The 23,682-nt window shown below is 44.5% G+C and overlaps 1 protein-coding gene across 2 annotated transcripts in view; it reads left to right on the top strand.

The window, feature by feature from the left end:
• Window positions 1-23,682, top strand: part of LOC124009343 (ski-like protein) — a 55,863-nt gene that overhangs the window by 26,362 nt on the left and 5,819 nt on the right. The window contains exons 4-7 of one of the 2 annotated variants that reach the window (XM_046321036.1): window positions 192-256; window positions 21,033-21,178; window positions 22,536-22,834; window positions 23,178-23,399. In XM_046321036.1, coding sequence (XP_046176992.1) covers window positions 192-256; window positions 21,033-21,178; window positions 22,536-22,834; window positions 23,178-23,399 — 732 coding nt within the window. Of the gene's footprint in view, window positions 1-191; window positions 257-21,032; window positions 21,200-22,535; window positions 22,835-23,177; window positions 23,400-23,682 lie in introns of both variants that reach the window. The other variant, XM_046321035.1, reaches the window with a different exon arrangement.

Below are 23,682 nucleotides of genomic sequence, written 5' to 3'. Positions count from 1 at the left end.
TCATCAACCACTCCTCTCAAGCATTTAAAGGCAGTGTTCGCTCTTCTCTCAACTCCTCACATCACCCTCCCCTAAACGCACACAATTATAGCTACAAACATTGACATTCAGATATTATACATCTACTGATCTGTTTTATCGAGATGCAATGAAGACTCAGTATATTAAAGGGTTTATTATTGTGTCGGCAGGTTCAAGGCCAAGCCCAGGCTACTCTGGTGTTCCCCCACATCAAGGAAGAGCCCAGTCACCCCAGGTATGTTAATCTTTACGATCCTCTGTCTTCTACCCCCTGCCACAACGTTCGATCACCTCCCAGACACCCCACCATGTTGCACCCCAGGTTTGTTTCCTTATTTGGACCTCTCTTATCCCACAATGGAGTCTAATCTTATGAGCACTGGGGACTGGCTAGCTATGTTTCTTCCTCGTTGGAAGCCCCTGCCCTTGACAATCCATGCCAAGTAACATTCCAAGCATCTTCCTAGGGAGTGTTGCTGTAGCAGTGCTGAAACCCCTGCTCTGCTTCCTACCTTGCCTCTTGTTGGACCGACTTCATGTGTCCGTGTGAAGTTGTAGTCTACCACTCATTAATCTGGTCCAGATGAAGGCTGAGATTAGCTGGATTACAGGAGGCAGGGCAGCATGTGACATGGTAGACACAGGCAGGTTAGACTACGGGATTACAACGGAGCCCTCATTGGGCAGATGAAGGCTGAGATTAGCTGGATTACAGGAGGCAGGGCAGCATGGTAGACACAGGCAGGTTAGACTACGGGATTACAACGGAGCCCTCATTGGGCAGATGAAGGCTGAGATTAGCTGGATTACAGGAGGCAGGGCAGCATGGTTAGACACAGGCAGGTTAGATGAAGGCTGAGATTAGCTGGGATTACAAGGCAGGAGCCCTCATTGGGCAGATGAAGGCTGAGATTAGCTGGATTACAGGAGGCAGGGCAGCATGGTAGACACAGGCAGGTTAGACTACGGGATTACAACGGAGCCCTCATTGGGCAGATGAAGGCTGAGATTAGCTGGATTACAGGAGGCAGGGCAGCATGGTAGACACAGGCAGGTTAGACTACGGGATTACAACGGAGCCCTCATTGGGCAGATGAAGGCTGAGATTAGCTGGATTACAGGAGGCAGGGCAGCATGGTAGACACAGGCAGGTTAGACTACGGGATTACAACGGAGCCCTCATTGGGACACCAGACCATGGCTGGTCAATGGTTTTTACGACGGGTTGCTACTAAAGTGCAATGTTAAAATATGTGTGTTTTCATGTAACAGGACTGAGTCCCTGTAACACGTCCTATAGTATAGAAACAGTCATTTGGTTTTGGGTAAATTGCTTTTAATTGAACAATGCAAGTCAAGTGGAATCAAACAATGAAGTCAAAACTCCATTACTACGCGACGGTGTTCTCTCTGTCTATTTACGACCCATATACATTTACGACCCATATACATTTACGACCCATATACAGTGCTGTCAGAGTATTCTCCCCTCTTGATTTATTTCACATTGTGTTACAGCCTGAATTCAAAATTGATTAAACTAGATTTTTTAATTTTTTTTTTATACACACACACTACCCCATAATAACACATTGAACCTGTTTTTAGACATTTTTGGTAATTTATTGAAAATAAAATACAGATATCTACTTTCCATAAGTATTCACATCCCTGAGTCCCTACTTTGTAGAAGCACTTTCGGCTGTGATTACGTCTTTGAGTCGTCTTGGGTATGTCTTATCAGCTTTACCCATCTGGATTTGGGGATTTTCTCCCATTCCTTGCTGATTATCTCAAGCTCTGTTAGGTTAGATGAGGGAGTGATGGTGAATAGCAATCTTCAAGTCCTTCCACAGATTTTCAATGGTATTCAAGTCTGAGCTTTGCTGGTCCATTCAAGGACTTTCATATTATTGTTCTGAAGCCATTCCAGCATTGCTTTGGCTGTACGCTTGGGGTCATTGTTCTGAAGCCATTCCAGCGTTGCTTTGGCTGTATGCTTGGGGTCATTGTTCTGAAGCCATTCCAGCGTTGCTTTGGCTGTATGCTTGGGGTCATTGTTCTGAAGCCATTCCAGCATTGCTTTGGTTGTATGCTTGGGGTCATTGTTCTGAAGCCATTCCAGCATTGCTTTGGCTGTATGCTTGGGGTCTTTGTTCTGTTGGAATGTAAATCTTTGCCCCAGTCTAAGGTTGTTTGCTCTCTGAAGCAGGTTCTCATCAAGAATGAACCTGTATTTGGCTCCATTCATTGTTCCCTCTATCCTTACCAGTTTCCCTGAAGCTGAAAAGCATCCCCCATAGCATGATGCTGCCACCACCATGCTTCACGGTAGGGATGGTGTTAGACGGGTGATGAGCTGTGCCTGGTTATCTCTAGACATAGTGCTTTGCATTCAGGCCAAATAGTTACATTTTTGTTTCATCAGACCACAGAATATTAGCCTTTTATGATCTGTCTTTTACGTGCCTTTTTGCAAACTCCAGGCGTGCTGTCATGCCTTTTTGCAAACTCCAGGCGTGCTGTCATGCCTTTTTGCAAACTCCAGGCGTGCTGTCATGCCTTTTTGCAAACTCTAGGCGTGCTGTCATGCCTTTTTGCAAACTCTAGGCGTGCTGTCATGCCTTTTTGCAAACTCCAGGCGTGCTGTCATGCCTTTTTGCAAACTCCAGGCGTGCTGTCATGCCTTTTTCTCAAGAGTGGCTTCCGTCTGGCCACTCTTCCATAAAGCCCAGATTGGTGAAGTGCTGTAGAGATATATTTAATCCATGTTGAATTCAGGCTGTCACACAACAACATTTTGAATAAGTCCAGGGGTATGAATACTTTCTGAAGGCACTGTACGTATGATAACCATGTGTCTGTCTATCTCTCTTGGCCTGTCTCTTTGTCTGTATATGTATGACAAGGTAAATGTTCTGATCTGTCTCCCTGTTGCACTCTCTCTCTCTCTCTCTCTCTCAATTCAAAGGTCTTTATTGATATGGGAAGCATGTTTACATTGCCAAATCAGGTGAAATAGATCATAAACCAGAATTAACAGTAAACATTACACTCCAAAGGAATAGAGAGATTTCTAATGTCATGTGTATATACAGTGGTGTAACCATGTGCAAATGTTATTTTTATTTTTTATTTAACCAGGCAAGTCAGTTAAGAACAAATTCTTATTTTCAATGACGGCCTGGGAACAGCGGGTTAACTGCCTGTTCAGGGGCAGAACGACAGATTTGTACCTTGTCAGCTCGGGGGTTTGAACTTGCAACCTTCCGGTTACTAGTCCAATGCTCTAACCACTAGGCTACCCTGCCGCCTTTACACTCTAACCACTAGGCTACCCTGCCGCCTTTACACTCTAACCACTGGGCTACGCTGCCACCCCGAATAGTGAAAGTACAAAAGGGAAAATAAATCAAATAAAATTATGTCTTGTATTTACAATGGTGTTTGTTCTTCACGGGTTGCCCTTTTCTTGTGGAAACAGGTCACACATCTTGCTGCTGTGATGGCACACTGTGGTATTTCACCCAATGGATATGGGAGTTTATCAAAATTGGATTTGTTTTAGAATCATTCAAATCAGGCTCCCGAGTGGCGCAGCGGTTTAAGGCACCTCGTCTCAGTGCTAGAGGCATCACTACAGACCCTGGTTCGATCCTGGGCTGTATCACAACCTGCCGTGAACGGGAGTCCCATAGGGCGGCTCAGCATCTTCCCGGGAAGGGTTTGGCTGGGGTAGGCCGTCATTGTAAATAAAAATGTGTTCTTAACTGACTGGCCTAGTAAAATAAAAAATGTGGGTCAGTGTAATCTGAGGGAAATATGTCTCTCTAATGTTGTCATACATTTGGCAGGAGGTTAGGAAGTGCACCTCAGTTTCCATCTCATTTTGTGGGCAGTGTGCACATAGCCTGTCTTCTCTTGAGAGCTAGGTCTGCCTACAGCGGCCTTTCTCAATAGCAAGGCTATGCTCACTGAGTCTGTACATAGTCAAAGCTTTCCTTAATTTTGGGTCAGTCACAGTGGTCAGGTATTCTGCCACTGTGTACTTTCTGTGTAGGGCCAAATAGCATTCTAGTTTGCTCAGTTTTTTTTGTTAATTATTTCCAATGTGTCAAGTAATCTATCTCTTTGTTTCCTCATTATTTGTTTGGGTGTAATTGTGTTGCTTGTTCTGGGGGTCTGTTTGAACAGAGCCCCAGGACCAGCTTGCTTAGGGGACTCTTCTCCAGGTTTGTCTCTCTGTAGGTGATGGCTTTGTTATGGAAGGTTTGAGAATCTCTTCATTTTAGGTGGTGGTAGAAATTACCGGGTCTTCTCTGGATTTTGATAATCAGCGGGTATCGGCCTAATTCTGCTCTGCATCCATTTATTTGGTGTTTTATGTTGTACACAGAGGATCATTTTGGAGAATTCTGCTTGCAGAGTCTCACTTTGGGTGCTTGTCCCATTTGGTGTGTTCTTGGTTGGTGAGTGGACCCCAGACCTCACAACCATAATGGGAAATTGGCTCTATATCCGATTTCAAGTATTTTTAGCCAAATCCTAATTGCCGTGTCTTTTTTCTCTTTCTCACTCTTTGCTCTCTCGCTGTCTAGTTACTAGCTGTATACGTGTGATAACCATAGTTACTACTCTCCCTCTAAGATACTACCTGTGTACTGTGCATTCGGAAAGTGTTCAGACCCTTTGACTTTTTCCACATTTTGTTACGTTACAGCCTTATTCTAAAATGTATTAAATAAAACTATTTTCATCAGCAATCGACACAATACCCCATAATAACGAAGCAAAAGACATTTTGGGAACAATGTTCAAATTGCTAAATACAAAAACATTCCTTATTTACATAAGTATTCAGACCCTTTGCTATGAGCCTCGAAATTGAGCTCCCGGTGCATCCTGTTTCCATTGATCCTCCTTGATGTCTCTACAACTTGATTGGAGTCCACGTGGTAAATTCAATTAATTGAACATGATTTGGAAAGATCCCACTTTTGACAGTGCATGTCAGAGCATAAACCAAGCCATGAGGTCAAAGGAATTGTCCGTAGAGCTCCGAGACAGGATTGTGTCAAGGCACAGATCTGGGGATGAGGAAGTATAAATTCTGCAGCATTGAAGGTCCCCAAGAACACAGTGGCCTCCATCATTCTGAAATGGAAGAAGTCTGGAACCACCAAGACTCTTCCGAGAGCTGGCCACCTGGCCAAACTGAGCAATCTGGGGAGAAGGGCCTTGGTCATGGAGGTGACCAAGAACCTGCTGGTCACTCTGACAGAGCTCTGGAGGTTCCTCTTTGGAGATGGGAGAATCTTCCAAAAGGTCAACCATCTCTGAAGCACTCCATGAATCAGGCCTTTATGGTAGATTGGCCAGATGGAAGCCACCCCTCAGTAAAAGGCACATGACAACCCGCTTAGAGTTTGCCAAAAGGCACCTAAAGGACTCTGACCATGAGAAAGAAGATTCTCTGGTCTGATGAAACCAAGATTGACCTCTTTGGCCTGAATGCCAAGCGTTACTTCTGGAGGAAACCTGGCACCATCCCTACGGGGAAGCATGGTGGTGGCAGCATCATGCTGTGGGGATGTTTTTCTGTGGCAGGGACTGGGAAGACGAGTCAGGACCAAGGCAAAGATGTACGGAGCAAAGTACAGAGATCCTTGATGAAAACCTGCTCCAGAGCACTCAGGATCTCAGACTGGGGCGAAGGTTCACCCTTCAAATAGGTCAACGAACCTAAGCACACAGCCTAGACAACGTAGGAGTGGCTTCTGGACAAGTCTCTGAATGTCCTTGAGTGGCCCAGCCAGAGCCCGGCCTTGAACCCGATCGAACATCTCTGGAGAGACGCTCCCCATCCAACCTGACAGAGCTTGAGAGGGTCTGCAGAGAAGAATGAGAGAAACTCCCCAAATACAGGTGTGTCAAGCTTATAACGTCATACCCAAGAAGACTTGAGGCTGTAATCGCTGCAAAAGGTGCTTCATCAAAGTACTGAGATTTTATCTGTAATAAATTTGCAAACGTTTCTAATTCTGGTTTTGCATTTTCATGATGGGATATGTGTGTAAATTGAGGGGGGGGGGAAACGAGTTAATACATTTTAGAATTAGGCTGAAACGTAATGATGTGGAGAAAGTCAAGGTGTCGGAATACTTTCCACTGTACATATGATAACCATGTCTCTCCTCTCTCTCCCTAGTTACAACCTGTATACATAACACCATGTCTCTCTCTCTGTAGTTACAACCTGTATACATAACACCATGTCTCTCTCTCTGTAGTTACAACCTGTATACATAACACCATGTCTCTCTCTCTGTAGTTACAACCTGTATACATAACACCATGTCTCTCTCCTCCTCTCTCTCTCCCTGTAGTTACAACCTGTATACATAACACCATGTCTCTCTCCTCCTCTCTCTCCCTAGTTACAACCTGTATACATAACACCATGTCTCTCTCTCCTCTCTCTCTCCCTAGTTACAACCTGTATACATAACACCATGTCTCTCTCCTCCTCTCTCTCCCTAGTTACAACCTGTATACATAACACCATGTCTCTCTCTCTAGTTACAACCTGTATACATAACACCATGTCTCTCTCTCCTCTCTCTCTCTCCCTAGTTACAACCTGTATACATAACACCATGTCTCTCTCTCCTCTCTCTCTCCCTGTAGTTACAACCTGTATACATAACACCATGTCTCTCCTCTCTCTCTCTCCCTAGTTACAACCTGTATACATAACACCATGTCTCCTCTCTCTCTCCCTGTAGTTACAACCTGTATACATAACACCATGTCTCTCCTCTCTCTCTCTCCCTAGTTACAACCTGTATACATAACACCATGTCTCTCTCCTCTCTCTCTCCCTGTATACATAACACCATGTCTCTCTCCTCCTCTCTCTCTCCCTAGTTACAACCTGTATACATAACACCATGTCTCTCTCCTCCTCTCTCTCCCTAGTTACAACCTGTATACATAACACCATGTCTCTCTCTCCTCTCTCTCTCCCTGTAGTTACAACCTGTATACATAACACCATGTCTCTCTCTCCTCTCTCTCTCCCTGTAGTTACAACCTGTATACATAACACCATGTCTCTCTCCTCCTCTCTCTCTCCCTAGTTACAACCTGTATACATAACACCATGTCTCTCTCCTCTCTCTCTCTCCCTAGTTACAACCTGTATACATAACACCATGTCTCTCTCTCTAGTTACAACCTGTATACATAACACCATGTCTCTCTCCTCTCTCTCTCCCTAGTTACAACCTGTATACATAACACCATGTCTCTCTCCTCTCTCTCTCCCTGTAGTTACAACCTGTATACATAACACCATGTCTCTCTCCTCTCTCTCCCTGTAGTTACAACCTGTATACATAACACCATGTCTCTCTCTCTAGTTACAACCTGTATACATAACACCATGTCTCTCTCCCTGTAGTTACAACCTGTATACATAACACCATGTCTCTCTCCTCTCTCTCTCCCTGTAGTTACAACCTGTATACATAACACCATGTCTCTCTCCTCCTCTCTCTCCCTGTAGTTACAACCTGTATACATAACACCATGTCTCTCTCCTCCTCTCTCTCCCTGTAGTTACAACCTGTATACATAACACCATGTCTCTCTCTCCTCTCTCTCTCCCTGTAGTTACAACCTGTATACATAACACCATGTCTCTCCTCTCTCTCTCTCCCTGTAGTTACAACCTGTATACATAACACCATGTCTCCTCTCTCTCTCCCTGTAGTTACAACCTGTATACATAACACCATGTCTCTCCTCTCTCTCTCTCCCTAGTTACAACCTGTATACATAACACCATGTCTCTCTCCTCTCTCTCTCCCTGTATACATAACACCATGTCTCTCTCCTCCTCTCTCTCTCCCTAGTTACAACCTGTATACATAACACCATGTCTCTCTCCTCCTCTCTCTCCCTAGTTACAACCTGTATACATAACACCATGTCTCTCTCCTCTCTCTCTCCCTGTAGTTACAACCTGTATACATAACACCATGTCTCTCTCTCCTCTCTCTCTCCCTAGTTACAACCTGTATACATAACACCATGTCTCTCTCCTCCTCTCTCTCCCCTAGTTACAACCTGTATACATAACACCATGTCTCTCTCCTCTCTCTCTCTCCCTAGTTACAACCTGTATACATAACACCATGTCTCCTCTCTCTCTCTCCCCTAGTTACAACCTGTATACATAACACCATGTCTCTCTCCTCTCTCTCTCCCTAGTTACAACCTGTATACATAACACCATGTCTCTCTCCTCTCTCTCTCCCTGTAGTTACAACCTGTATACATAACACCATGTCTCTCTCTCTCTCTCTCCCTGTAGTTACAACCTGTATACATAACACCATGTCTCTCTCTCTCTCTCCCTGTAGTTACAACCTGTATACATAACACCATGTCTCTCTCCTCTCTCTCCCTAGTTACAACCTGTATACATAACACCATGTCTCTCTCCTCTCTCTCTCCCTAGTTACAACCTGTATACATAACACCATGTCTCTCTCCTCTCTCTCTCCCTAGTTACAACCTGTATACATAACACCATGTCTCTCTCCTCTCTCTCTCCCTGTAGTTACAACCTGTATACATAACACCATGTCTCTCTCTCTAGTTACAACCTGTATACATAACACCATGTCTCTCTCCCTGTAGTTACAACCTGTATACATAACACCATGTCTCTCTCCTCCTCTCTCTCCCTGTAGTTACAACCTGTATACATAACACCATGTCTCTCTCCTCCTCTCTCTCCCTGTAGTTACAACCTGTATACATAACACCATGTCTCTCTCCTCTCTCTCTCTCCCTAGTTACAACCTGTATACATAACACCATGTCTCTCTCCTCCTCTCTCTCCCTAGTTACAACCTGTATACATAACACCATGTCTCTCTCCTCCTCTCTCTCCCTGTAGTTACAACCTGTATACATAACACCATGTCTCTCTCCTCCTCTCTCTCTCCCTAGTTACAACCTGTATACATAACACCATGTCTCTCTCCTCCTCTCTCTCCCTAGTTACAACCTGTATACATAACACCATGTCTCTCTCTCCTCTCTCTCTCCCTGTAGTTACAACCTGTATACATAACACCATGTCTCTCTCCCTGTAGTTACAACCTGTATACATAACACCATGTCTCTCTCTCCTCTCTCTCTCCCTGTAGTTACAACCTGTATACATAACACCATGTCTCTCTCCCTAACACCATGTAGTTACAACCTGTATACATAACACCATGTCTCTCTCCCTCTCTCTCCCTGTAGTTACAACCTGTATACATAACACCATGTCTCTCTCTCCTCTCTCTCCCTGTAGTTACAACCTGTATACATAACACCATGTCTCTCTCCTCCTCTCTCTCTCCCTGTAGTTACAACCTGTATACATAACACCATGTCTCTCTCTCTCTCCCTAGTTACAACCTGTATACATAACACCATGTCTCTCTCCCTGTAGTTACAACCTGTATACATAACACCATGTCTCTCTCCTCTCTCTCTCCCTGTAGTTACAACCTGTATACATAACACCATGTCTCTCCTCCTCTCTCTCCCTGTAGTTACAACCTGTATACATAACACCATGTCTCTCTCCTCCTCTCTCTCCCTGTAGTTACAACCTGTATACATAACACCATGTCTCTCTCTCTCTCTCTCCCCTGTAGTTACAACCTGTATACATAACACCATGTCTCTCCCTCTCTCTCCCTGTAGTTACAACCTGTATACATAACACCATGTCTCCTCCTCTCTCTCCTGTAGTTACAACCTGTATACATAACACCATGTCTCTCCTCCTCTCTCCCTAGTTACAACCTGTATACATAACACCATGTCTCTCTCCCTCTCTCTCACCATGTCTCAACCTGTATACATAACACCATGTCTCTCTCCTCCTCTCTCTCTCCCTAGTTACAACCTGTATACATAACACCATGTCTCTCTCCTCCTCTCTCTCCTAGTTACAACCTGTATACATAACACCATGTCTCTCTCTCTCTCTCTCCCTGTAGTTACAACCTGTATACATAACACACCTCTCTCTCTCTCTCTCTCCCTGTAGTTACAACCTGTATACATAACACCATGTCTCTCTCCTCCTCTCTCTCCCTAGTTACAACCTGTATACATAACACCATGTCTCTCTCCTCTCTCTCTCTCCCTAGTTACAACCTGTATACATAACACCATGTCTCTCTCTCTGTAGTTACAACCTGTATACATAACACCATGTCTCTCTCCTCTCTCTCTCCCTAGTTACAACCTGTATACATAACACCATGTCTCTCTCCTCTCTCTCCCTGTAGTTACAACCTGTATACATAACACCATGTCTCTCTCCTCTCTCTCCCTGTAGTTACAACCTGTATACATAACACCATGTCTCTCTCTCTAGTTACAACCTGTATACATAACACCATGTCTCTCTCCCTGTAGTTACAACCTGTATACATAACACCATGTCTCTCTCCCTAGTTACAACCTGTATACATAACACCATGTCTCTCTCCTCCTCTCCCTGTAGTTACAACCTGTATACATAACACCATGTCTCTCTCCTCCTCTCTCCTGTAGTTACAACCTGTATACATAACACCATGTCTCTCTCCTCTAGTTACAACCTGTATACATAACACCATGTCTCTCTCCCTGTAGTTACAACCTGTATACATAACACCATGTCTCTCTCCTCCTCTCTCTCTCCCTGTAGTTACAACCTGTATACATAACACCATGTCTCTCTCCTCCTCTCTCTCCCTGTAGTTACAACCTGTATACATAACACCATGTCTCTCTCCTCCTCTCTCCCCTAGTTACAACCTGTATACATAACACCATGTCTCTCTCTCCTCTCTCTCCCTAGTTACAACCTGTTAGTTACAACCTGTATACATAACACCATGTCTCTCTCCTCTCTCTCTCCCTGTAGTTACAACCTGTATACATAACACCATGTCTCTCTCCTCCTCTCTCTCCCTGTAGTTACAACCTGTATACATAACACCATGTCTCTCTCCTCCTCTCTCTCCTGTAGTTACAACCTGTATACATAACACCATGTCTCTCTCCAACCTGTATACATAACACCATGTCTCTCTCCTGTAGTTACAACCTGTATACATAACACCATGTCTCTCTCCCTCTCTCTCCTCTCTCCCTGTAGTTACAACCTGTATACATAACACCATGTCTCTCTCCCTCTCTCCCTGTAGTTACAACCTGTATACATAACACCATGTCTCTCTCCTCCTCTCCCTGTAGTTACAACCTGTATACATAACACCATGTCTCTCTCCCTCTCTCTCCCTAGTTACAACCTGTATACATAACACCATGTCTCTCTCCTCCTCTCTCCCCTGTAGTTACAACCTGTATACATAACACCATGTCTCTCTCCTCCTCTCTCCCTGTAGTTACAACCTGTATACATAACACCATGTCTCTCTCCTCTCTCCCTCTTACAACCTGTATACATAGTTACAACCTGTTACATACATAACACCATGTCTCTCTCCTCCTCTCTCTCCCTAGTTACAACCTGTATACATAACACCATGTCTCTCTCCTCTCTCTCTCCCTAGTTACAACCTGTATACATAACACCATGTCTCTCTCCTCCTCTCTCCCCTGTAGTTACAACCTGTATACATAACACCATGTCTCTCTCCTCTCTCTCTCTCCCTGTAGTTACAACCTGTATACATAACACCATGTCTCTCTCCTCCTCTCCCTGTAGTTACAACCTGTATACATAACACCATGTCTCTCTCCTCCTCTCTCCCCTGTAGTTACAACCTGTATACATAACACCATGTCTCTCTCCTCCTCTCTCCTCCCCTGTAGTTACAACCTGTATACATAACACCATGTCTCTCTCCCTCCTGTATACATACAACCTCCCTGTAGTTACAACCTGTATACATAACACCATGTCTCTCTCTCTCTCTCTCCCTGTAGTTACAACCTGTATACATAACACCATGTCTCTCTCCTCCTCTGTAGTTACAACCTGTATACATAACACCATGTCTCTCTCTCCTCTCTCCTGTAGTTACAACCTGTATACATAACACCATGTCTCTCTCCTCTCTCCCCTGTAGTTACAACCTAACACACCATGTCTCTCTCCTCCTCTCTCTCCCTGTAGTTACAACCTGTATACATAACACCATGTCTCTCTCCTCTCTCTCCCTGTAGTTACAACCTGTATACATAACACCATGTCTCTCTCCCTGTAGTTACAACCTGTATACATAACACCATGTCTCTCTCCTCCTCTCTCCTGTAGTTACAACCTGTATACATAACACCATGTCTCTCTCCTCTCTCTCCCCTGTAGTTACAACCTGTATACATAACACCATGTCTCTCTCCTCCCCTCTCTCTCCCTAGTTACAACCTGTATACATAACACCATGTCTCTCTCCTCTCTCTCCCCCTAGTTACAACCTGTATACATAACACCATGTCTCTCTCCTCCTCTCTCTCCCCTAGTTACAACCTGTATACATAACACCATGTCTCTCTCCTCCTCTCTCCCTCTATAGTTACAACCTGTATACATAACACCATGTCTCTCTCCTCCTCTCTCCTGTAGTTACAACCTGTATACATAACACCATGTCTCTCTCCTCTCTCTCCCTGTAGTTACAACCTGTATACATAACACCATGTCTCTCCTCTCTCTCCCTGTAGTTACAACCTGTATACATAACACCATGTCTCTCTCCTCTCTCTCCCTGTAGTTACAACCTGTATACATAACACCATGTCTCTCTCCCTGTAGTTACAACCTGTATACATAACACCATGTCTCTCTCTCCTCTCTCTCTCCTGTAGTTACAACCTGTATACATAACACCATGTCTCTCTCCTCCTCTCTCTCCCTAGTTACAACCTGTATACATAACACCATGTCTCTCTCCTCCTCTCTCTCCCTGTAGTTACAACCTGTATACATAACACCATGTCTCTCCTCTCTCCCTAGTTACAACCTGTATACATAACACCATGTCTCTCCTCTCTCCCTAGTTACAACCTGTATACATAACACCATGTCTCTCCTCTCTCCCTAGTTACAACCTGTATACATAACACCATGTCTCTCCTCAACCTGTATACATAACACCATGTCTCTCTCCCTAGTTACAACCTGTATACATAACACCATGTCTCTCTCTCTCCCTAGTTACAACCTGTATACATAACACCATGTGTCTCCTCCTCTCTCCTGTAGTTACAACCTGTATACATAACACCATGTCTCTCTCCTCTCTCTCTCCCTAGTTACAACCTGTATACATAACACCATGTCTCTCTCCTCCTCTCCCTGTAGTTACAACCTGTATACATAACACCATGTCTCTCTCCTCCTCTCTCTCCCTAGTTACAACCTGTATACATAACACCATGTCTCTCTCCTCCTCTCTCCCTAGTTACAACCTGTATACATAACACCATGTCTCTCTCCTCCTCTCTCTCTCCTGTAGTTACAACCTGTATACATAACACCATGTCTCTCTCCTCCTCTCTCTCCCTGTAGTTACAACCTGTATACATAACACCATGTCTCTCTCCTCCTCTCTCCCTAGTTACAACCTGTATACATAACACCATGTCTCTCTCCTCCCTCCCTGTAGTTACAACCTGTATACATAACACCATGTCTCTCTCTCTCCCTGTAGTTACAACCTGTATACATAACACCATGTCTCTCTCCTCCTCTCTCTCCCTAGTTACAACCTGTATACATAACACCATGTCTCTCTCCTCCTCTCTCTCCCTAGTTACAACCTGTATACATAACACCATGTCTCACCATGTCTCTCCCTCTCCCTAGTTACAACCTGTATACATAACACCATGTCTCTCTCCTCCTCTCTCTCCTAGTTACAACCTGTATACATAACACCATGTCTCTCTCCCTCCCTCAACCTGTATACTCTCTCCCTAGTTACAACCTGTATACATAACACCATGTCTCTCTCCTCCTCTCTCTCCCTAGTTACAACCTGTATACATAACACCATGTCTCTCTCCTCCTCTCTCTCCCTAGTTACAACCTGTATACATAACACCATGTCTCTCTCCTCCTCTCTCCCTAGTTACAACCTGTATACATAACACCATGTCTCTCTCCTCCTCTCTCTCCCTAGTTACAACCTGTATACATAACACCATGTCTCTCTCCTCCTCTCTCTCTCCCTAGTTACAACCTGTATACATAACACCATGTCTCTCTCCTCCTCTCTCTCCCTAGTTACAACCTGTATACATAACACCATGTCTCTCTCCTCCTCTCTCTCCCTAGTTACAACCTGTATACATAACACCATGTCTCTCTCCTCCTCTCTCTCCCTAGTTACAACCTGTATACATAACACCATGTCTCTCTCCTCTCTCTCTCCCTAGTTACAACCTGTATACATAACACCATGTCTCTCTCCTCCTCTCTCTCCCCCTAGTTACAACCTGTATACATAACACCATGTCTCTCTCCTCCTCTCTCTCCCTAGTTACAACCTGTATACATAACACCATGTCTCTCTCCTCCTCTCTCTCCCTAGTTACAACCTGTATACATAACACCATGTCTCTCTCCTCCTCTCTCCCTGTAGTTACAACCTGTATACATAACACCATGTCTCTCTCCTCTCTCTCCCTAGTTACAACCTGTATACATAACACCATGTCTCTCCTCTCTCCCTAGTTACAACCTGTATACATAACACCATGTCTCTCTCCTCCTCTCTCTCTCCCTAGTTACAACCTGTATACATAACACCATGTCTCTCTCCTCCTCTCTCTCCCTAGTTACAACCTGTATACATAACACCATGTCTCTCTCCTCCTCTCTCTCTGTAGTTACAACCTGTATACATAACACCATGTCTCTCTCCTCCTCTCTCTCCCTAGTTACAACCTGTATACATAACACCATGTCTCTCTCCTCTCTCTCTCCCTGTAGTTACAACCTGTATACATAACACCATGTCTCTCTCCTCCTCTCTCTCCCTAGTTACAACCTGTATACATAACACCATGTCTCTCTCCTCCTCTCTCTCCCTAGTTACAACCTGTATACATAACACCATGTCTCTCTCCTCCTCTCTCTCTCCCTAGTTACAACCTGTATACATAACACCATGTCTCTCTCCTCCTCTCTCTCCCTAGTTACAACCTGTATACATAACACCATGTCTCTCTCCTCCTCTCTCCCTAGTTACAACCTGTATACATAACACCATGTCTCTCTCCTCCTCTCTCTCCCTAGTTACAACCTGTATACATAACACCATGTCTCTCCTCCTCTCTCTCCCTAGTTACAACCTGTATACATAACACCATGTCTCTCTCCCTAGTTACAACCTGTATACATAACACCATGTCTCTCCCTCCTCTCTCTCTCTCCCTAGTTACAACCTGTATACATAACACCATGTCTCTCTCCTCCTCTCTCTCCCTAGTTACAACCTGTATACATAACACCATGTCTCTCCTCCTCTCTCTCCCTAGTTACAACCTGTATACATAACACCATGTCTCTCTCCCTAGTTACAACCTGTATACATAACACCATGTCTCTCTCCTCCTCTCTCTCTCCCTAGTTACAACCTGTATACATAACACCATGTCTCTCTCCTCCTCTCTCTCCCTAGTTACAACCTGTATACATAACACCATGTCTCTCTCCTCCTCTCTCTCCCTAGTTACAACCTGTATACATAACACCATGTCTCTCTCCCTAGTTACAACCTGTATACATAACACCATGTCTCTCTCCTCCTCTCTCTCCCTAGTTACAACCTGTATACATAACACCATGTCTCTCTCCTCCTCTCTCCCCCTAGTTACAACCTGTATACATAACACCATGTCTCTCTCCTCCTCTCTCTCCCTAGTTACAACCTGTATACATAACACCATGTCTCTCTCCTCTCTCTCTCCCTAGTTACAACCTGTATACATAACACCATGTCTCTCTCCTCTCTCTCTCTCCCTAGTTACAACCTGTATACATAACACCATGTCTCTCTCCTCTCTCTCCTAGTTACAACCTGTATACATAACACCATGTCTCTCTCCTCCTCTCTCTCCCCTAGTTACAACCTGTATACATAACACCATGTCTCTCTCCTCCTCTCTCTCCCTAGTTACAACCTGTATACATAACACCATGTCTCTCTCCTCCTCTCTCTCCTAGTTACAACCTGTATACATAACACCATGTCTCTCTCAACCTCCTGTCTCTCTCCCCTAGTTACAACCTGTATACATAACACCATGTCTCTCTCCTCTCTCCCTAGTTACAACCTGTATACATAACACCATGTCTCTCTCCTCCTCTCTCTCCCTAGTTACAACCTGTATACATAACACCATGTCTCTCTCCTCCTCTCTCTCCCTAGTTACAACCTGTATACATAACACCATGTCTCTCTCCTCCTCTCTCTCTCCCTAGTTACAACCTGTATACATAACACCATGTCTCTCCTCCTCTCCCCCTAGTTACAACCTGTATACATAACACCATGTCTCTCTCCTCCTCTCTCTCCCCTAGTTACAACCTGTATACATAACACCATGTCTCTCTCCTCCTCTCTCTCTCTCCCTAGTTACAACCTGTATACATAACACCATGTCTCTCTCCTCCTCTCTCTCCCTAGTTACAACCTGTATACATAACACCATGTCTCTCTCCTCCTCTCTCTCCCTAGTTACAACCTGTATACATAACACCATGTCTCTCCTCCTCTCTCTCCCTAGTTACAACCTGTATACATAACACCATGTCTCTCTCCCTCTCCCTAGTTACAACCTGTATACAACCTGTAGTTACATAACACCCATGTCTCTCTCCTCCTCTCTCTCCTAGTTACAACCTGTATACATAACACCATGTCTCTCTCCTCCCTCTCCCTAGTTACAACCTGTATACATAACACCATGTCTCTCTCCCTCTCCCTAGTTACAACCTGTATACATAACACCATGTCTCTCCTCCTCTCTCTCCCTAGTTACAACCTGTATACATAACACCATGTCTCTCCTCCTCTCTCTCCCTAGTTACAACCTGTATACATAACACCATGTCTCTCTCCTCCTCTCTCTCTCCCTAGTTACAACCTGTATACATAACACCATGTCTCTCTCCTCCTCTCTCTCCCTAGTTACAACCTGTATACATAACACCATGTCTCTCTCCTCTCTCTCCCTGTAGTTACAACCTGTATACATAACACCATGTCTCTCTCTCCCTAGTTACTCTCTCTCCCTAGTTACAACCTGTATACATAACACCATGTCTCTCCTCCTCTCTCTCCCTAGTTACAACCTGTATACATAACACCATGTCTCTCTCCTCTCTCTCTGTAGTTACAACCTGTATACATAACACCATGTCTCTCTCCTCTCTCTCAACCTCCACCATAGTTACAACCTGTATACATAACACCATGTCTCTCTCCTCCTCTCTCTGTAGTTACAACCTGTATACATAACACCATGTCTCTCTCCTCCTCTCTCTCCCTAGTTACAACCTGTATACATAACACCATGTCTCTCCTCCTCTCTCTCCCTAGTTACAACCTGTATACATAACACCATGTCTCTCCTCCTCTCTCTCCCCTAGTTACAACCTGTATACATAACACCATGTCTCTCTCTCCTCTCTCCTAGTTACAACCTGTATACATAACACCATGTCTCTCCTCCTCTCTCCCTAGTTACAACCTGTATACATAACACCATGTCTCTCTCTCCTCTCTCTCTCCCTAGTTACAACCTGTATACATAACACCATGTCTCTCTCCTCCTCTCTCTCTCTCTGTAGTTACAACCTGTATACATAACACCATGTCTCTCTCCTCCTCTCTCCCCTAGTTACAACCTGTATACATAACACCATGTCTCTCTCCTCCTCTCTCCCTAGTTACAACCTGTATACATAACACCATGTCTCTCTCTCCTCTCTCCCTAGTTACAACCTGTATACATAACACCATGTCTCTCTCTCTCTCTCTCTCTCCCCTAGTTACAACCTGTATACATAACACCATGTCTCTCTCCTCCTCTCTCTCCCTAGTTACAACCTGTATACATAACACCATGTCTCTCCTCCTCTCTCTCCCTAGTTACAACCTGTATACATAACACCATGTCTCTCCTCCTCTCTCCCTAGTTACAACCTGTATACATAACACCATGTCTCTCTCCTCTCTCTCTCCCTAGTTACAACCTGTATACATAACACCATGTCTCTCTCAACCTCTCTCTCTCCTAGTTACAACCTGTATACATAACACCATGTCTCTCTCCTCTCTCTCTCTCTGTAGTTACAACCTGTATACATAACACCATGTCTCTCTCCTCCTCTCTCCCTAGTTACAACCTGTATACATAACACCATGTCTCTCTCCTCTCTCTCCCTAGTTACAACCTGTATACATAACACCATGTCTCTCTCCTCCTCTCCCCTAGTTACAACCTGTATACATAACACCATGTCTCTCTCCCTAGTTACAACCTGTATACATAACACCATGTCTCTCTCCTCCTCTCCCTAGTTACAACCTGTATACATAACACCATGTCTCTCTCCCTAGTTACAACCTGTATACATAACACCATGTCTCTCTGCCTAGTTACAACCTGTATACATAACACCATGTCTCTCTCCTCCTCTCTCTCCCTAGTTACAACCTGTATACATAACACCATGTCTCTCTCCTCCTCTCTCTCCCTAGTTACAACCTGTATACATAACACCATGTCTCTCTCTCCTCTCTCTCCCCTAGTTACAACCTGTATACATAACACCATGTCTCTCTCCTCCTCTCTCTCCCTAGTTACAACCTGTATACATAACACCATGTCTCTCTCCTCTCTCTCTCCCCTAGTTACAACCTGTATACATAACACCATGTCTCTCTCCTCTCTCTCTCTCCCTAGTTACAACCTGTATACATAACACCATGTCTCTCTCCTCCTCTCTCTCTCCCTAGTTACAACCTGTATACATAACACCATGTCTCTCTCCTCTCTCTCTCCTAGTTACAACCTGTATACATAACACCATGTCTCTCTCCTCCTCTCTCCCCTAGTTACAACCTGTATACATAACACCATGTCTCTCTCTCTCTCTCTCTCCCTAGTTACAACCTGTATACATAACACCATGTCTCTCTCCTCTCTCTCTCTCTGTAGTTACAACCTGTATACATAACACCATGTCTCTCTCTCCTCTCTCTCCCTAGTTACAACCTGTATACATAACACCATGTCTCTCTCCTCCTCTCTCTCCCTGTAGTTACAACCTGTATACATAACACCATGTCTCTCTCCTCTCTCTCTCTCTGTAGTTACAACCTGTATACATAACACCATGTCTCTCCTCTCTCTCTCTCCTAGTTACAACCTGTATACATAACACCATGTCTCTCCTCCTCTCTCTCCCTAGTTACAACCTGTATACATAACACCATGTCTCTCCTCTCTCCCTAGTTACAACCTGTATACATAACACCATGTCTCTCTCCTCCTCTCTCTCTCTCTGTAGTTACAACCTGTATACATAACACCATGTCTCTCTCCTCTCTCTCCCTAGTTACAACCTGTATACATAACACCATGTCTCTCTCCTCCTCTCTCTCTCTCCCTAGTTACAACCTGTATACATAACACCATGTCTCTCTCCTCCTCTCTCTCTCTCCCTAGTTACAACCTGTATACATAACACCATGTCTCTCTCTCCTCTCTCTCTCTGTAGTTACAACCTGTATACATAACACCATGTCTCTCTCCTCCTCTCTCTCTGTAGTTACAACCTGTATACATAACACCATGTCTCTCTCCTCCTCTCTCTCTCTCCCTAGTTACAACCTGTATACATAACACCATGTCTCTCTCCTCTCTCTCCTGTAGTTACAACCTGTATACATAACACCATGTCTCTCTCCTCCTCTCTCTCCCTCCCTAGTTACAACCTGTATACATAACACCATGTCTCTCTCCTCTCTCTCTCCTGTAGTTACAACCTGTATACATAACACCATGTCTCTCTCCTCCTCTCTCTCTAGTTACTCCTAGTTACAACCTGTATACATAACACCATGTCTCTCTCTCCTCTCTCTCCTGTAGTTACAACCTGTATACATAACACCATGTCTCTCTCTCTCTCTCTCTCCTGTAGTTACAACCTGTATACATAACACCATGTCTCTCTCTCTCTCTCTCTCCCTAGTTACAACCTGTATACATAACACCATGTCTCTCTCCTCCTCTCTCTCCCTAGTTACAACCTGTATACATAACACCATGTCTCTCTCCCTCAACCTGTATACATAACACCATGTCTCCCTAGTTACAACCTGTATACATAACACCATGTCTCTCTCCTCCTCTCTCTCCCTGTAGTTACAACCTGTATACATAACACCATGTCTCTCTCCTCTCTCTCCCTGTAGTTACAACCTGTATACATAACACCATGTCTCTCTCTCCTCTCTCTCTCTGTAGTTACAACCTGTATACATAACACCATGTCTCTCTCCTCCTCTCTCTCTCCTAGTTACAACCTGTATACATAACACCATGTCTCTCTCTCCTCCTCTCTCCCTGTAGTTACAACCTGTATACATAACACCATGTCTCTCTCTCCCTGTAGTTACAACCTGTATACATAACACCATGTCTCTCTCCTCCTCTCCCTGTAGTTACAACCTGTATACATAACACCATGTCTCTCTCCTCCTCTCTCTCCCTAGTTACAACCTGTATACATAACACCATGTCTCTCTCCTCCTCTCTCTCCCTAGTTACAACCTGTATACATAACACCATGTCTCTCTCCTCTCTCTCTCCCTAGTTACAACCTGTATACATAACACCATGTCTCTCCCTGTAGTTACAACCTGTATACATAACACCATGTCTCTCTCCTCCTCTCTCCCTAGTTACAACCTGTGTACATATGATAAGATGGTGGCTCCTAATGTGTCTCTGAGTGATCAGCCGGAGGTCAGCTCTGAGGTTCTGGGGGTGCTGCTCAAACACCACTACAGTAGGAGACTGGCCCACGGCCACCAAGACACTGCTATGGGTCAGTACCACACACACACATGTAAGTTATGTTCTTCTATCCTCGTGGGGACCTATTATCCTTTTCATTCAAAATCATGTTTTCCGTAACCCTAAACCGAACAACTAACCCCTTACCCTAATTATAAACGTATCCCTACACCGAAACCTAACCCCTAAGCTTAAAATAGCTTTTGTCCTCATGGGGATTCTGGAAATGTCCCCCACTAGGGAGAATTGTCCTTGTTTTACTATCCTTATGGAGACTTTTGGTTTTAAGTCCCCACAAAGACAGAAGAGCTTGCGTGTGCATGCTGCTGCTGTTTCCCAGTCTGACCTTGAAGTGTTGAGTAAGGTGTGTGTGTGTGTGTGTGTGTGTGTGTGTGTGTGTGTGTGTGTGTGTGTGTGTGTGTGTGTGTGTGTGTGTAGCCGTGGCCTAAAACATTATTATTATTATTATTATTTATTTTTTTGCCCGGCCACTGTGGCAGGTAGATAAAAACATATAAATATTTTTTTAATATACATTTTTTACCGGAACACTTATTTTTGTTTTAAATACACCAGAAAACACAACAAAATGGATAAGCATGCTTTTTTTTTTAAAGAAATGTATTTCTATTAATCTTTAGTGTGGTATATTGGTCAATGTAATTTTATATATTTTTTTCCCCAAAAATATCACAGATGAGACAAAGTTCAGCTGCCCCTTTTAAGGTTACCTTGGTAACAGGGCCATTTGAGTCATCTCCTGTGAGAATCTGACTCACTGAGAGATGTTTCTTCTCTTCGCTAGTAGTGGAAGAAAAAAAACCGCAAGCATTTGAAAAGCAACTGAATTTGTGAACTAAACAATGTAAATATCAACGAAACATGCATAGTCTCACTTTAGTAGTTAACCCAACGTTTATGCCTGTGCGCATTGCTAATAAATGACACCTTTAAGCAGTGTACACAGACGCCCAGCCAGGCAGTGTTGCTTGGATAGCTATAATGTTAGGATTCCTATTTCGTTATGTATTACCAGATATGAAACAAAATGGCAGAAATACTTGTGAAAACAACCTCTGTAGCATTTATTTAGCTATTAATCACTATTCGCACATGTGCCAATACTTGTTAAGTTTAAGGGCCTGTGTGTGTGTGTGTGTGTGTGTGTGTGTGTGTGTGTTCTCTCCATCCATGTGGTTGGTTGTGTATTTGTGAGTGCATACAGTATACACAGAGTGGACAAAGCATTGTACACTGTCTTATCTTAGTTACCCATGCATGGGTGTGGGTTGACTGCTGTGTGTGGGGGGGTTGACTATACTGCTTCTCCTGCAGCCTCTCCTTCCTCCCCCTCTCAACCTCTCCTTCCTCCCCCTCTCGCTCCTCAGATCTCCATGCCTCTCCCCCTGCTCCTCCCGTTGTCAATGACGCCAAGTCTCAGCAGCGCGTTGTTTCTACTGCTGACCGGGACCGCCAGCAGCCAGTTTCCATGGAGACCATCCCCAGCAACAAGAGTTCTTCTGCTGTAGCGATGACCACGTCGGTAGCGGCGCTGGGGAGTAAAGATGTCCTGTCTTCTGTCTGTGAGGACGACAAGGAAAGGATCGTAGTGGAGATCGTTCAGATGTACAGCAGACAGCAGGAGAAGCTGCATTCCACCCTGCACAACCAGCTGCAGCTAGAGATGGTGAGACACTACAGACAACTAGAGATGGTCAACTCCAGCCAGAAAAAATGGCACCAGCCACAGTCAATAGTGTAGATCGGTGTTGACCCCCCCCAACCCCCCCGGACTGCTCTAATTTGTTCCTGTCCAGCAGAAACACTCCATGTCAGCTGGTTGTCTACACATTTTGAATCGCCTCCATTTAATTGAATTCAACATTTTACATTCGTAATAATTTCTGTTTTTTTATAGTGTACCGTTTTGCTGAACTTTGATACCCCTTATGGTTTATGTTAGTTGTTCAGTAACTGGAGCAATTCAATCAGGAAATGTAACCTGTCATCCTGTGTGTCTCTGTGTGTAGGAGTTGGAGGCGCTGCGTGGAGGCGAGGCTGTCAGGCTGCAGCAGCTGGCAGCAGAGCAGTGTGAGCTGCAGAGTGAGCTGGAGGCGGTGCACACTGAGCATGCCCACAGGCTGGGGCAGGTGAGGGAGGAGCAGAGGGAGTTGGAGCACAGACTGGAACAGCTGAGACAGCAGAGCTGTGTGTGTGACAACACACACCAGGAGGAACGCTATGCTAACCAGGTAGGAACGCTATGCTAACCAGGTAGGAACGCTATGCTAACCAGGTAGGAACGCTATGCTAACCAGGTAGGAACGCTATGCTAACCAGGTAGGAACGCTATGCTAACCAGGTAGGATCGCTATGCTAACCAGGGTTAGGATCGCTATGCTAACCAGGGTTAGGATCAGATGTCAAAAAGTGCTGTACAGAAACAGTCTAAAAGCCCAAACAGCAAGCAATGCAGGTGTAGAAGCACGGTGGCTAGGTTACTTCCTAGGTTCAGTTCTTTCTAGGGAGTTTTTC

The sequence above is a fragment of the Oncorhynchus gorbuscha genome, linkage group LG22 (assembly GCF_021184085.1).
Source record: "Oncorhynchus gorbuscha isolate QuinsamMale2020 ecotype Even-year linkage group LG22, OgorEven_v1.0, whole genome shotgun sequence".
Taxonomy (NCBI): domain Eukaryota; kingdom Metazoa; phylum Chordata; class Actinopteri; order Salmoniformes; family Salmonidae; genus Oncorhynchus; species Oncorhynchus gorbuscha.
This window is presented reverse-complemented; position numbering and strand designations above follow the sequence as displayed.